Raw genomic sequence first — 16572 nt, forward strand, 5'->3', positions numbered from 1 at the left:
TTTTATATTTAACTATTTAATTTAACTATTTAAAGTTATTTGAAAAGACTTAACTGAAAATACTATTTTTGATAATTTTGTCTGAAAGAATTTTAGATGGCTGAAATTCCAGTTTGTCTCTATTAGGTCAGTTTGAGCAGAGAAATCACTAAACTGTGCTGGATTCCAGTTCATTGAAATTGGACACACTTGGATTAATGTCAGTCTGCTTCTTTTTGACTTTGACTAATTACATACTTGCTATAGATGCTTAACCAAATGTCATACCATAAATCAGGTGGAGAAACGCTGGATGAGTGCGGTTTAAAATTCTTGCTGGCTGTTCGTTTGCATACCTTCCTGTTGACCTCGTTACCTCCAGCGCATCGCGCACAGCTCCTCTGTCAAGGTACAGTTGCTGAGCTAAAGATCGTGTACAATGTTCTTGTTCTAGTATTGGAATATAAGTATTTAACTGAATAGAAACATACCAGTATTTTTATTTGTGTTGATTTGATCATCTCCCTGAGGGTCGGCTTTGCTGTCACTTCAGATGTTGCTCCACTGGGTGGGTTGTGCTAATTTGAGGACTCAAGGCTATACACAGCAGTCAGTAATCCTCATTTCTGGCCTACAGGATTGTCTACCTGTCACTATGCCTGGGCATTTCACTCTGAGGCTGAGGAGGAGCTGCTCAATATGCTTCCTGCCATGCAGAAAGGAGAGCCCACCTGGCCTGAGCTTAGAGCTATGGGTGTGGGCTGGTGGCTAAGAAGCACCAACAAGCTTCGCAGGTGCATTGAGAAGGTTAGTGCAGGCAAAACAGTTGGTTTTAAAGCTTTGATAAAAAATATCCAGTATCTAGATTTTATCATTTTATTTATTTGTTTATTTATTTCAAATATGTATATTTTTCTCTAATTAACACAATGTTTCTGGCTGAGAAGCTGCATTTTAGGTACCTTATTATGCATAAATGATACTTTTATGGGTAGGAATATCTTTTTATTCCTGCCAGTCATTGAATCACTTCCATCCTACTTCTTACCAGGTAGCAAAAGCGTCTTTTCAAAGGAACAATGATCCCTTGGATGCAGCCCTATTCTATTTAGCTATGAAGAAGAAAGCTGTAGTTTGGGGACTTTACAGGTATGTCTTAGATAAACTCTTATATTTTATTGTGAGATATAGGATAAAAAGCTGCCTACTTTCTGCATTGTTTAAACTCACCGAGAACCTCTGTCATATGAAGGTCCCATAAGAATGTGAAGATGACAGCCTTCTTCAGTAACAACTTTAATGAGGACCGATGGAGGAAGGCTGCCTTGAAGAATGCGTTCTCTCTGCTTGGAAAGCAGCGGTTTCAGCACTCTGCTGCCTTCTTTCTGCTGGCAGGCTCCCTCAAGGATGCTGTTGAGGTAAAAATGTCCTTAGGACTGTCATTGTTTTAGATAATACAGCCGCCTTTTGAAGTGGTGCACTTACACTCTTTAAATTCAAGCAGGAAATTAAATACGTGTCACGAAGTTCAACTTTTTTTGTTCTCTGTAAGATGTGCTTTGCATGTATTGTCTTGATATTACAGGGAAAAGTGCTGAGAGGTCTTTCTGTGAAGTTTTATCCCCACTACCTATTGTCTTTGTGTCCTTCTATGTGTAAACATCAGAAAGAAATGGTTTCTATTAAACTGCTATGCCCTTTCTTAGGTTTGCCTGGAGAAGATGCAGGACCTACAGTTGGCCTTGGTCATTAGCAGATTATATGAGTCTGATTTTGAGACATCTTCCACCTATAAGAAGATCCTACAGAGGTATGTGTTGGGTCAGGACCACCAGATCCCAATGCATCAGGATCCATTTCTACGTAGTATGACATACTGGGTCCTAGATGATTACAGCAGAGCCTTGGATACTTTGCTTGAGCAGCCCAACCCAAATGTTGGCGCTTTAAACCAAGGTAAGAATTGATACTGTGTTGCAAATTTTCATTTTTATTTTTATTTTATTTTATTTTATTCATTTTATTTTGAAGCTTCAAGTTACCTAAATCTGTGATTGAATTACATTGCATGCGTAAAGTAGGGATGTGCCGATGCAATACTCTATTTAGGACAGATACTAAAAAATGCCACTGGGTTAGATATTAGAAAAAATAAAAAAGTATAATCTGATATGATTCATTAGCCTAAACTATGATGTAAATGCTTAACTGAACTTTAAACGAGATATCCAACCAGGCCTGTCAATGAATATTCTAAATATGATTATCAAATTGTGTAAAAAATTTGAATTACATGATGGACAGGAGTCACACAGCATCGCTTTCATGATTAAAAATGAGATGTAGGTCCAGCTGAAATGAGCAAATAATTCAACAACGGCTGTGTGGCAGAGAGTTCACAAGCCATCTTGGCTGCAGAGAGAGTGATTTGCAATCCAGGCAATCTAAAAAGCCCTGTGTTGAAATACTTCAAGCACTGCTCTGAAGTATTTCAAGCACTGCTCTGAAATACTTCAGAGCAGTGCTTGAAGGTCAGTAGATGACAAAATTGTGGATCCTTGAGAGAAAGTTATGTAAGCTACAGTTAGCCTACTATTCCAGCACTAGCAACCTGAGGGCACATCTTGAAAATATGCACCCAAATGCATCCGATTCAATTCCTCCTCAAATTCATATTCCCTCTGTTAAATTATAGTTGCAGGCACGTGCATCCACACAGCACTGATATGATGCACTGAAACAATGCACTGAAAACAGTGGAAACTGAAACAATGGTACGCAATGAATGCGCTGAAACAATAGGAAGTGAAATGAGTGAAAAACCTTTATGCCTCAATTTAATAATCCAGTCGGCGGCAAAGCAAAGATTTACGCCTTTCTTGAATCTCTTTTACTTTCGGTAGTTGCAATGTGGTTTGGTGCTGATTTCTGCTTAGTGAATGTACACTCCTGAGGATGTGATTCATGAAGGGGAACGTGAATTTGGGGGGCAGCTGAATCGGATGCAGTACTCTTGTTGTATTAGTTTGCCCTCTTATGGACAAAATGCACAAAAATAGATATTGAAACCTATGTGTTCATCATTTTGGTCAATTTTGACAGCCCTAGTTATTAGAAGAATCAGCAGCATGTAGCTCAAAAGTGAGTGAGACGTATCAGCAGTGTGGTCATCAAGTCAGATGTGTGGAGTAATGCAGCTAACTTGATATCAGGTGTAATAGCTTAAAGTTTCAGTTGTGAGTGCCTTAAGATGCCATGTCTACATACTGTGTTCCACTGTGCATATTATACTGGAAATGCAATTATTTTTATGCCAAGTTATGGTCTACAGTGCAACTTGTTTTTTGCCTGGTCGTTGAGGTATAGGCTACATTGAGTGTTGAAACTTTTGCACAAAGTTGCACTTAAAACTTTAGTTAAGCATCCAGTGTGCATTTTTTTTGTTTGTTTGGTGCATAATTTGAAAACGGTTATCTTTTTCATTGTGTTAAAATGATGACTGGACCAAGGAAAATGGCCCAAAATTACTTAATCTTGTTACATTAACTTCCATTACAAGTTTTAACAATGTTTGTTTTTTTTTCTTTTTTCTTTTTTTCACAAGTTACCATTTGGAGATACAAGATTTTGTTCCATCAATGTCGATATGTAAGGGTTGAGCTGTCCTGAGTCTCTTTGCTTCTGCCACTGTGTGTAGTTCTTCAGTGAGATAACAAGCAGTTTTTTGCCATTTAAACTTCACTGAGTGTTTTTAACACTGTAGTTTAATGTCATACACATTTTGAAAATGTTTTTCACCATGTTCCCTTCAGACCTCATTAAATTCAAATACTTGAATATTTGTTAGTTTTTGTTTCTGTTTAGTGTTTGGAAGCTTCATTATTTTTTAAGCCACTGATTAAAATGGAGTTTGATTCATGTTTTGTCAGACGAATGATAAAAAAAAAACACTTCAAGTTGGGTAATTTGGGAATGAATGTTAGGGTACTTGTTCAGAAATAGTGTTCAAAACCTGTAAAATCCTGTACAGACCAGCCTTACTGGGACCTTAAAATTTTTGTGGGTGATTTATGTTGTTTATTATTTCTAGACGTTGTCTTTCTCTGTGTAACTATGTTATTTCTTGCAGGAACCACTGCCATTTCTCCTTGCAGTCCAGAGGTTTTCAACTTCTACACCTACCTCAGAACTCACCCGCTACTGCTTCGCCGCCATTTTGGCTCCTCAGACAAAGCTAAGGTGGGATTGACTGCAGAAGGTCGCATGGCTGACTCCATTAGCCTCATTGAGAGGAGACTGTTCTTCACAGCTGCTTATGCCCACTTACAAGCCGGTTGCCCCATGCTAGCTCTAGAAGTCCTCTCCAAAATGCCCAAAGTTGTCAAGAGATCTAAGCTGATGCTCAATCAAGAGAAGCCTTCACCTTCTTTTAGTGGTTCTGGCAAATCAGCTGGCCAGAATGGTAAAGACCAAGCCTCTACACTGGACTGGTCCCAGCCTATGCTTAACGGGCTCGAGTCCATTTCGGACACCTTGTCCTCTCCCAGAGAAGACCACAGCCAGTCAGACTCTGTGCTGAGCTTTGACTGGAGCCAGCCGTCTATGACCCTGCAGGATGAACCATTGGAGTTGAAGTGGGACAGCGACAAGGAAGACTCTGAAGATGAAGAAGCTGGGCTAGCCATGAAAAACATCAAACCGGAAGACTCCACTGTCATTCATGACCGTGCTGACTCTACCTCTGCTTCCACAGATGTGGTGGACAGCTCCCTGCTTCTCTCTGAAGACATCCTGGCTGCCCGCCTCAAGTTTAGCTCTTGTCTGAAGATACTCACGGCTGAGCTGCGGACGCTCTCCACAGGGTACGAGCTTGATGGGGGCAAGCTGCGTCACCAGCTGTGCCATTGGCTGGAGCGGGAGGTGGTGGCCCTCCAGAGGTGCTGCGGTTACAACCCTTGCCTCCACCAGCTGGCTGGGGGCATTTCAGCTGACCTCAGTCAGGTTGGTGGTAGTGGAGATGAGCAAGAGGCCCAAGGGGCTGCTGAGCAGGCCAGAGCAGTGCAGCGCAGACGCAGGCTGTGGCTGCAGAGGAACCAGCCTCTACTGCGCATCTTCCTCAGCTACTGCAGCCTGCATGGCTCCCATGGAGGAGGGCTGGCCTCTGTCAGGATGGAGCTCATTCTTCTGTTGCAGGAATCCCAGCAGGTAAGTTGCTTCATCACACAGTAGCTGTAAGCACTGAGTGATTAGCTTGTATTAATGAATTGGTGCGTAAAATAAAATCAAAGCAGAAAATAAAATTGTAGACGACTTTAGGAAGAAAAGAGATTAACTTGTGGAATCCAATTCCTTGTGGCCAATGGTTCAGTTTAAAATTGCCATTTTATTTCTTTGATCAACTTATTTATTTATTGTTTTGCCTTTTTGATATTCAGTTTAATGTGCAATATATTTAATGCTTTATTTTATTTGGTCACTTTGTTCTTTAAATCGATCAGTTTTATGATTATACACTTTATTTATGTATTTTTGTATTTTCATGTTAAATTCTACTCCTTTTTCAGTATCTTGCATGGGATAAATTAGCCATATCTTAATTACCAAATAGTGATAATACATATCTCGTACAGGTTGGTGCGTTATTACACAATACTGTGCAAGTCAAAAACCGTTAAGTCATTAAGTAAATCAAGTCAGAAAGCCATTAAGTTTTTCATTTCAGTGTCTGGAAAAACGTAGATAAGCATGTTTAAAAGAAAATTACACAGAAGCCAACAGCTAAATATAATTATTTATGTAAGCTGCATTATTCTGTCTCCAACCTTTACCTTTATTACAGCTTCTGTTCTTTTCAAGAGGCCTACTTTCAGTTTTTCAAAGAAATCTGCGGAGATATTTTTCCACATCTCCAAAGTTCAGTCTTAGAAGTTGGTTGCATTTTCTGCTTCTCACGATCCAAACAATCCCCAATATATTCACTAGTGTTGAGGTCTGGACTCTGAGGTGCTTTGTCTGTTGTTCTGAAAACACCAGCAGCTTCTTTGTTTGATTTGCAAGTTCTTTTATTTTTGAATCTTTTTTCTTTTCTTAGTACTGGCTTTTTATCAGCTTCATCCTTTCAGGCCCAAGTTGAGAACACTTGCAGAATTTATGAGGAATTCTAGTTTTAGAAAATTCTGTTTTTTTGTTTTTGTTTTTTTTTTTCTTATTTTCCTTTGGCTTTCCCTTTCCTTATGCATGTTGATTATCATATGTCTGATTTTCAGAAAAATGAATAACTTGCTCTGAACGGCTGTTTGACTTGAAAAGTAAATGAACAGAAAGGAGGTCTCTGACCTACGTTTCCTAAGACAAAACACTGGACTAAGCATGATATATTAAGGTTTCTTGTAATTTTCAGGCGTCTGCCACATAGTGGTATGAGATTAAAACCAGGTCTCAATAGTCTTTGACTAAGTTATCTGGGAAAGAAGAACTGAAAAGAGTTTCAGTACTAGAAAACTGCTCAGAAAGTGTTGGTAATGGGAAGAAGTGTGACAGTTCCAGCACTGGCTGACAGATGGAGCTGAAACACAGGGCTCTGAGGAACCTGTCCTCCTTCCTGCAAAGCTTCAAACAAACAGCCAGACACAAGCGCCGTCTGAATACACGCAGCGTCAGGCCCGGCTGTCACAGAAATCAGCGGCCTCCTTTGACTAATCCTAATTGACTTTCTGTTTCTGTCTCCTGGCGCTGACAACAGGGCTTGTGAAAACTCTGAGTTAGCGATAGTGGAATTTATGATTGTTGTTGTTGTCGTTTGAATATGAATTATCTATGTATTTTTGTGCCTTCTCCAGCATTGTTGTTTTGATGAATTGTACTCTCTAATTTATACATATTTATTTATTTCCATCAGGATGACAGTCCTCAGCTTCCTGTTCAGCAGCAAGCCTTAGTTCCCCTCCTGCTGGCCTGCACAGCCAGCTCCAAAACGGTTGTGGCCAATCCCATAGTTCATCTGACCAACCTGACACATGACATCCTGCACATCATTAATGCACTGGACTCCCCTCCCCACCCAGATGTCATTAACAATGAGGTAAGGTGGTGTTCCAGAACATGCATGTTTTACTAAGCCTGGAGACAAATCTCAGTTGATTTTCTTCGAAATTCTAATGTAGTTTCTGCTCTCGTATTTAGTTCAGCATCAGTTTTAAGTACTCTTTACAAGCTCAAATCAGAGGACACATCTAAAGCATGTTTGTTTTATACTGGAGTCACTCTGACCATATTTGAACTTTGGATGTTTCCAAATGGAGTACATAGTGTTTTTTTGTTGGTGAAGAAATGTGTTTTTGTTGTTGCTGCTGCTGCTGTTGTGATAGTTTGTTAAAAGCTCGCTCCAGGACTACTATGGCTGCTAATTTATTTTGAATGGCTGCTCTGCTCTCAGATCTACGTGATGCACACGCTGGCAGCCTCCCTGTCCGCCTGCATCTATCAGTGCCTCTGCGACAGCCACAATTACAGGTGGGTTGAACTCTGTGGTCCACTCTTATTGTTGGAGCACGGCACTCTGCTCTCAGCCACAAAACGGTCACTTGGAATAGAGCACACTGAGAAGAACTTGAAAAACGTTATCAGCGCTTTTAGTCGGGCCTGTGTTTTCTGACCCACTTTTAGTCCTTTTGTTCCTGCTGACTAGAGTTTTCAAAAGACTTGATATTCCTCTTGTTAAAGTGCATCTTGCAAACCTGACAGTGACACAGAGTAGAAAGGTTTCAGACTCCCAAGTTGGTTTTGCTGTGAGGCTCGTGGAGAGCAGTTGACCTTAGAATGTCAGCCTTTGAGCCTTTGGCTGGCTTGTGACATTTTTCAAGGGAGTGGATTTTCTTTGGCATGTGAATACAGCCTTTGTGAGGATCTCTACACATGTGCGTTCAGATTAAATGTTACATCTACTGTTACAACTAAGACTATGCCCGTTGTCCTCCATTTGTCTGTAGTATACCATAAAGAATATAATTAATGGGGATACTTGGTAATTTGAGAAATTTGGACTTGCAGTTGGTTTATATTGTCTCTTACACTAGAAATGTTTTTTTTTCCCCCTAGTCATATCAACCAGTTTACAGGAACAGTGTACCAAAGCATCCTTCTTTCCCATCAGCACCCTGTGCGAACCATCAGCATGGATGAAGCTGTCCTTCCCAACACCTCTCCAGCACAGTGGCCTGGTAAACTACATCCATCACTTCTTTTTGGATCTAAATAATCTGTATGGTTTCAATACATGTTCCAAGTCCAGATCCTTTGATTTGTTGCTCTAGTAAACATCATGGCACGCTGAAATTAGCTTCAGTGCTTTTTCATCATCCTGTACACTGTCAAAAAATGGTACTGTGTAGGTTTTTTGCTCATCAAGGTACAAACAATGTACATGTATCTTCAAAGGTACAACAGTGGTGTTAAAGTCTAAATGTGTATCTTTAAATAGGTTTTTCACAGGAGAAATGTATGTATTCGTACCTTTTCGTAACCCAATGTTTTAAAACAGAATACTAAAATAAAAGAGCTGGGGACAAGACAGGTTGTGTGGAGTCAATACAACTTCAAAAATATAGTTGCACTGCGTTGTGGTACAGTTACTTTCCCTAACTAAAGGTACTGAGGATGTACCTTTGGGGGTACCACCACAGTTACTGTTTCATACCTTTTTTTTCCTGAGTGTAGCTGCGGCCTTAAAAAAGACTAGATGCTTGTGCCTAAGCTTCACACCAAATTCTGTGTTCCTGTGTCCACCGTCCTGTAGGTGCTCTGTTATTTTCTAACTATTTCTGTGATTCATGTTGCCCCCTGCAGGAATCAGTGCTTTAGTTCGGCTCCTGAGCGCTGCAGGAGAGGAGAACCAGCCGAGTCTGGGGGTGCTGCTTTGCGAGATCCTCACTGCCGTCTACCTCAGCTTGTTTGTGCATGGCTTGGCCACCCACTCCAGCAACGAGCTCTTCCGCATTGTGGCCCACCCACTCAACAGCAAGTTGTGGGTGGCTGTGTTTGGTGGTGGAGCTCGTATTCCTGTGGTGGAGAAAGCCAGTCCACCTCCAGGTTGGTTTCTTTAACAAAGATTTTCTATGCTAAGCAACATAGTCATGCTTCAGTAGTCTATAGAGTGAGACTTTCTTTTTTAAAGACTAGCAAAGGCCTTTTCTCATGATGTATCTTGAAAGTGGTAGGAACTTTTGAAAAACTACAACTGCTTTTGGCTTGTTGTTTGGGGGCAAGCTGTTTTGAAATCGGTGAGCTAGTATAACACTGTGTGTTATGTAAAACTGTTAGGCCTTCTCACTAGGCCAGGGGTGTCCAATCTTATCCATAAAGGGCCGGTGTGGCTGCAAGTTTTCATTCCAAAGGAGCAGGAGCACACCTGATTCCACTTGTTTAATTAATTGCTCAGTTTTCAAACAGCTGATCATGTCAGTCCTTCTTTGTTGGAATGAAAACCTGCAGCCACACTGGCTCTTTGTGGATAAGATTGGACATCCCTGTACTAGGTGAACGCTAGCTTGTAGTGCTAACGTGTAGTGGCATGTCCACCGGTGGGGTGGGGGTCGTGATAGGTTCAAGAACATAAGCAGTTTTGTGATGCACAAAACTAAGCTGCTACGTAGCACCCCACGAGTCACTTTTTTGGGTATACTGAGAAAGTCTGTGCTTACAATGGAAAAATGTGAACTCTGCTCTTTAATAACACATTTGATAAAAATATCAGTCAATATAACCTTGATGCCATCCAAGAGAAGTTGACCATTTAAAAACTTTTTACTGCAGGGGGGTTTTAAATCTGCTGATCCTCTTGCTGTGGTAGTTGTTGAGCAGCTCCTGTGCTTTGCTCATGTGTGCAGAGGAGACTCTCAAATTCCTTATAGTTGTAATTTTGTCACAATAAACAGATCTGCTGTTTGTGCTGTTAAGGTTCAAACTTTATAGAGAACCAAATACCAATGTAACAAATGCATACTCCAGTATTCAAATTATTCGGACCAGACTTTGGGAGAAAACAGTCAATTTGATATTTATTGATTGAAAAAATAATTGATTTGGTGTCTGGTGTACCACAAAAAGAACTTTGCCATTCAGGTACCATAAAGGTGTTTCAGTTTCTTCAGCACTTTTTTCCTTTTTGTTTGTGTCTCTAACTCCCGTACATTATTAATGCACATATTCAGAGTCTCAAAGCTTGTCCAGTAAGCACGCTACTATTGCCAGTGACAGTTTGTGTTCTGTGCGTGTTTGTTTGTGCCAGCCATGGCAGAGAACCAAGAGCGGAAGCAGAGGCGCTTTAGGATGCTTTCTTCCAGAAGCAGCTCCAGGGAGGTGCCAGACAGCCCTGCCAGCCCCAGCCCCATAGTAGAGCAGGAAGCGTCCGTTTTTAAAGAGCGCTTTGTGCCCCCTGAGCTCAGCATCTGGGACTACTTCATTGCAAAGGTACAGACGTGTAATGTTTTAACCAGTCTTACCCCTATTTTTAGCTCTACTATCTTTGCATAGCATGAAAACTCTGTGCTCTCCATTTGTGTGATCTCCCAAAGCCTTTCTTGCCACCGTCCGCAAGCCGCGTTGAGTATGACTCGGAGGAAAGCCAGGAGAGTGAGGATGAGGAAGAAGAGGAAGAAGACAAATTTGCAGATGCGTTTGACACCAATTCTCCCCTTGAAGAACATTCCAACAACAACTCGTACAGGTCTGCAGGGCTATGTTTTTTTAACGGTACAGTGGGTCATTTAATTTTGATGTGATAGACTCATTGTGAATAAGTGTTCTTTTCCTTTCTGCTCAGCTGGTGTTTGATGCGTTTGGCCATGGTGCAGCTGGTGCTGGTTAACTTGAAGTCGTTCTATCCCATGGCTGGCCATGACCTACTGGGTAAGGCCTAGGATCATTTGGATTCTCACAGTGCCAATGCACCATTTCCAGTGTTCAGTACATTTTTTTTAGTTTCCTAGCTTGTGAGTTGAGGATTGTAGTTGAATGTGGTTAAATGTGGTTAAATGGTTAGAACTTTTTCTTGTTTCTACTGAGAGATTAATTTAGTAGGAATGTCTTATGTATTTAGGCTATGTGGTGTGAAACACAGCTTGCATGGTGAGAATGTTTTGATAACTGAATCCTTTTAAGGGTCCATATAAAGGAGCACCAGATTCTCTTAACTGTATTGAAATCAAATGCAGAAAGGAAATTTTTCTAAATCCTAAAAATTATTAAAATTTCAAAATGTATAGTTCGATCTTCAGTTCATTTTTGGAAACTAGGCTGCAAAAACAGCCTGTTTTGGATTCCCTGTTTTGGTAATTTCATGAAAAGCCAACAAATTTATATATAATTGTGTGCGAAAGTTTAAACACCCCTGGTCAAATTTAGTTCAGTACATGAAATAAGTTAACACATCCTCTACAGAGGCCAAGCATGGTTTCAGTTCATTTGCTGAGTTCTACATACATTTAAAGAGTAAAAGATAAAATAAAAACTGTCCCATAACTTTTGCACAGGCCACATTTTCTGTTTTATTTTCTAATATGTTAAATTCAGCAAAAAAAAACAGTAATAGTTTTATTAAACATCTAATATTTTATGGTTAGTTGATGACAAATTTAAGCTTTTCAGGCACTAACTCAGGCTATTCTTATAGCATGGTTGTGAAGTTGCTTAAATGCAGTAGTTTTCAAGTATTTGTTGTCAAAAAAGGTCATGGAAATTTTTAGAATAGGTCTTTGAGAAGTTGTGGAATTTTGTCCTTTAAAGATGTTTAAAGAGTCAGTAGACTTGCTTCACAATCATTTCACGATTTTGACTGTTTGATAAGCATCATGGGATATTGCGGGTAAGGGAGTTTTTGTTTGCGGTTTATTCTCTGTTGTTGTACGTCTTTCAGATCTGCCTGTGTGCTCCCCACTGTGCCACTCTGTACTGAAGACTCTACAGCGTTGGGAACAGGTGTTACTAAAGAGACTGGAGATTTTTGGAGGCCCTCCATCTAAATATATTTCTACACAGCCTATGGACAACACCATGGCATCTGGCCCTGCTCTTCTTAGACACAAGGCTTTGTTTGAGCCTTTGAATACACCTTTCAGGTCTGCTGTAGTAAGATGGTCTGGCATCTTTATCAAAAACAGGCAATTGTTGCTCGAATATGTTCTAATGGCCTGCATGCTTTTGTCCAGTGGTCCTGGGAATACCAGTGCTTTACATATTTTGGTGTTTTCTCTGTTTATCACAACTAATCCAATCATTCATCTAATTAAGAAGCTATTCCAAGTGAGTCAGAGGGTTAGAGCAGGGAAAACACCTCTGGGAACTGCTACTTCAGGCTACTTAAAAAGTTATTAAAGTTCTAAAACAAAGTTACAAAGCAGAATAGTGGAACAATTTTAGAAAATGTCTGGGGAAAGCTGGGAAGGGTTTTGAAAAAAAGATTCCAGATTTTCAAAATATTTTATTTTTAATTGTTTACTGTTTATCTTTGGTGAATTGCTAGTAATGATGCACGTGTATTGACAGTGCATGGTAATCACACAGGTCCCGACATCATTCTGCTCTTCCTGTTAAGAGACTGTGGCAATATCTGGTCAAACAGGAGGAGGTCCAGGAGACTTTCATCCGCAACATCTTCACCAAGAAGCGAGATCGGAACGAGGTACTCGTCTATCTGCATGCTTACTTATCTGTATGGTCAAGAGTTATGGCATATTTTAGGTTGAAAAAAAAATATGTATCCCCATATTTGTTTTTTAATGTAATATTGACATTTAACAGATTAAAGAAAGTCTATTACCTAAAGCTGGGTCCACTCTACACAATTTTGTAACACCGTTTTGCCACTAACAACAAATTTTCACAATGAAAAAGTCAATCTTTAGGCTTTCAACTGAGTTCCGTAGTAATCAGAGGCCTTCCAATATTTTTAAACATTTGATTTTGACAACCCAAACGTTTGTGAATCTTGTGGTATGAGATGGTCATTAATGTAATTGCACAAGTGATTCAAGAAGAGACGTGTATGCAAGCCGTGTGTACAGTGAGGGGCTTGTTGTTTAACACTGGCAAAGAGTCACTCTCTTCACAATTTGTTAGAATTTTAAGTCATGTAGTGTACGCCCAGCTTAAAGAACATTTTTTTTTTTCGGTGCCATCACTTTTGACCATTTTGCTCTTTTTGTCTGTTGGTACTGAGTATTCATGATGAACACCCTTGTAAATTGTTTGTGTGTAATTTGTTTAGCCTGTTCTTGGCAATTAACAGTCTAATTCTACATGTTAATCTGTCCCATTCACTTGCATGTTTCACCACATTTCTTTGTCTGATGTCTTGTGACTTTTTTGATCGATTAAGTCGGTTGAGGACTGCACTGACAGTATGAAATATTCAGTGATGGAGGAGCCGGGCCTCAATCAGGTACTGCTAGCCAAAACCTCAAGGAGGGCATTATGCACTCAAGCTTGTTGTTAGTGTTTACAGAAATCAGTATGTTTTCGTTATGTCTCACATGCAAATTCATATTATTATGTTTGCGTTTGTCTCACTAGGAAGTTTGAGGTCAGTAGAGGGTTTAAAGGGTATGCTTAAACTTAACAAATGCACTGTGCATGTCGTTTCTGGAGTACGTTTACAGCGCAGACGGCAACTGTCATTGACAAGGTTCAGATCTTACATAGTTATAACATTTATCTAACGGGCCCCAGTTATTGATTACCTTTGTGGGTACATTAGCTAATGAAGCACACAGTGAATTTACATCTCCATATCACTGTTTTAAAGTGCATTGAGGCTCACAAGCATGAAGCTAACAAGAATATTATACACATACAGATTGAACACATGTATTTTCTGGTGTGATCATTGTACTTTGAAAACACTGCAGAACAAATGGAGAATTGATCAAAGCACAACAGTACAGAGAGTCTAAAATCTAAAAAGATCTCTGAATAATTAAAACAATGCAAAACAGTTTCTTGCATACTTTTTAATAACATGAAAATATACCAGTGTTCATAGTTTTTTTTTCCTCTTAAACTTGATACATTTGTTCAAATCATCTTGTATTTTTTCCATATGAATATTATAGAAGTTCCCTGTATAATTTGCTGAGGTGGTGCTGTGGATCGTTGTAGAATTCCCAATGCAGAGTAGACCTCATAAACCAGACAGATAACACTATGTATTCCTAACCAGGTCTGCCGGACAAGACTGAAATATATGAACCATCAATGTTATCTCATAGGATTGTCCTACCCCATTCTAACAAGCATACTAAATCAGATACCCGCCTTTTTAATCCTGCCCCCCTTGAGCCATGTGCAATGACGGTGGATCTCATAACATCAGTTGTTCACTCTTACAAAAGTATGACTATTACTGTAGTCAGAAGTTAAATGTTAGTGCCCTGGCAAGGCCTGAAGATGACTTCTCTCATTCCCACAGATTGAGGCAGATCTGGGTTACCCTGGAGGGAAAGCGCGCATCATCCACAAGGAATCTGACATCATCACGGCCTTTGCCATCAACAAGGTGCGGGATGGCAGGAGAGAAGCAGTGACATTTTCAGATGAAACAGTTTTCTGCTTTTAGCTCAGCGGAGTGGGTGAAGTCTTATCGACTTCTGTTTTGCGTTCGCAGGCCAATCGTAACTGCTTAGTAATCGCCTCCACCCACGACATCCAGGAGCTGGATGTATCCTCTATCCTGGCCACTCAAATACTGACGTGGGTCGATGACGAGGCGGAGACAGAGGTGAAAGGGTAAGCCAGGTCGAAAGAGTTTCATCCGCTTCTCCAGTGGGAGAAACGCTTAATTTTGGCCTTTAAAACTGCCTTTAAAACACAAAAAAAATTATTTTTGTCAAATCTGCACTAGCAAAAAAGAATGTATAATGCGAGCTGTGGGCGGATGGTGCAGTGAGGAGTCCCACAGCAGGATCTGAAACATTGGTTCATATCTTCCCTTCATGACCATTCATCATGTTCTTAAACAAGGCATGCATTATACGTTTCTCAAGGGGAGCTGCAAGATAGCTTTCATCTTTTTTTTACAGTAACTGTTTAACCGCCACATTATTAGTGAACTTTAAAATGTTCTGATGAATAAAAGGTAGCCTCAGTTTATCTAATTCTTGCTTTTCTCTGATTATGGACTGTTGGGATTCCACCATTGCTTTGAATAAATGTGAATGCTTTTTTCTGCTGGACTGATTTTGATCCAGTTAGTCATGTAATTCAATTAATTGAAATGGGTCATTTAAAGAGGCTTTATTCTACACATTTTTCTTCTCAAAAAAATTATAAATTGATGCATAGTATTGATATGTAGTAGGGCTGTCAGCTGGGCTCAGAATTATTTGCTGAATTAGGCTGCAGTAAACAGCGAAGTCAATGTTATGTCTCCTAGATCCACAAGGGGTGCATTTTTAAAAGCACAGGGACAATATTGCCCCTCACAAGAACGTATATCTGCCCATTAATATCATTCGGCATATAAAGTAAACATGTCACGTCGTTCACAATGACTGAGTTTCTAAAAAACTGTCAGATGTTGGCAAATATTCCCCTGCAGTTTAAAACTAGTTTTAAATAAATTGTTGTGGTTTCATTTATTTAAGGTCTGTAATGGCATGTTCTGCAAAGTGTCTGACAGTCCTCATGGATGATAAGGTTACTAACTGGCCTGGAATGTGCTTATAGTCGCAGCAGAGGTAGCCTTAAATATTCGAATGGACGTTTACGTCTACATTCAACTGGGGTTTTTTTTTATTTATTTATTTTTTTTTAATAAAATTCAACCAATATTCATATTTTATTTTCAAAGCCCTAATATGTACATGGATATATGTAAATGACAATGATGTAAAAATCAACTTCAGCCACTGCTTTTGAATGCTTGGAATTTGTAGAAGGCTACAGTTAAATATTTGCTTCCCCTGGGAACGGCACAGTGTTTATTTATATCCTCCAGACCTTGCAGCCCAGTAACCACTGCAAACCGTTTACAGTAACAACACTCCTTATCACTTCACCATGAATGGCTGGGTTAAACTGCTGTACGCTGAGTAGGTGGTCATGTGTAAATATGTTTATGCTTGTGACATCAGGACGTATTTAAATTGGGGTCTGAATGATACTGAAATATTAAGTGTTTATATAGTACATCAAACTTTTTTATTAAAAAAAAAAAAGTTTTTCCTTGATATGGATCTTTTAAATGAAACAGCAAATGGTTGTCATGTCTTGCATGCCTCATTTGGACTTGCATTGTTTCTTGTTATGTATTTTAGAGGCGACGACTTCTTGGTGGTCCATGCCCGGGACGACTTCAGCACTTTGCATGGCACCACGCCCTACACCAACAGCAGCCCTGGTACTCCCATTAACATGCCATGGTTGGGCAGCCTCCAGACAGGCAGAGGAGCTGCCATGGTGAGCTTCCCATAATGGTCCCTTCCTTTGAACCTCTGTCTCTCCTGTGCCAGCTCATTCTCTTCTGCAAGTGGGACTTGTACTAATCCTGTGGTTTTTGTATAATAATACAGTTTGGCATGCAATGTGCCTTATGGGTTGTCA

At 40.0% G+C, this 16572-nt stretch overlaps 1 protein-coding gene across 2 annotated transcripts in view; it reads left to right on the forward strand.

Annotated features, from left to right (window-relative positions):
- The window catches only part of dmxl1 (Dmx-like 1), a 44099-nt gene that overhangs the window by 21650 nt on the left and 5877 nt on the right, over window positions 1-16572 (forward strand). Inside the window, exons 20-38 of one of the 2 annotated variants that reach the window (XM_036578469.1) lie at window positions 278-388; window positions 617-786; window positions 1031-1128; window positions 1232-1397; window positions 1686-1935; window positions 4109-5184; window positions 6878-7060; window positions 7415-7491; window positions 8077-8198; window positions 8824-9066; window positions 10265-10446; window positions 10551-10702; window positions 10799-10884; window positions 11891-12092; window positions 12538-12655; window positions 13352-13414; window positions 14441-14527; window positions 14636-14757; window positions 16287-16428. In XM_036578469.1, the coding sequence (XP_036434362.1) occupies window positions 278-388; window positions 617-786; window positions 1031-1128; window positions 1232-1397; window positions 1686-1935; window positions 4109-5184; window positions 6878-7060; window positions 7415-7491; window positions 8077-8198; window positions 8824-9066; window positions 10265-10446; window positions 10551-10702; window positions 10799-10884; window positions 11891-12092; window positions 12538-12655; window positions 13352-13414; window positions 14441-14527; window positions 14636-14757; window positions 16287-16428 (3650 nt within the window). The remainder of the gene's footprint in view (window positions 1-277; window positions 389-616; window positions 787-1030; window positions 1129-1231; window positions 1398-1685; window positions 1936-4108; window positions 5185-6877; window positions 7061-7414; window positions 7492-8076; window positions 8199-8823; window positions 9067-10264; window positions 10447-10550; window positions 10703-10798; window positions 10885-11890; window positions 12093-12537; window positions 12656-13351; window positions 13415-14440; window positions 14528-14635; window positions 14758-16286; window positions 16429-16572) is intronic. The other variant, XM_036578470.1, reaches the window with a different exon arrangement.

This window comes from Colossoma macropomum, unplaced genomic scaffold (assembly GCF_904425465.1).
Source record: "Colossoma macropomum unplaced genomic scaffold, Colossoma_macropomum, whole genome shotgun sequence".
NCBI lineage: Eukaryota > Metazoa > Chordata > Actinopteri > Characiformes > Serrasalmidae > Colossoma > Colossoma macropomum.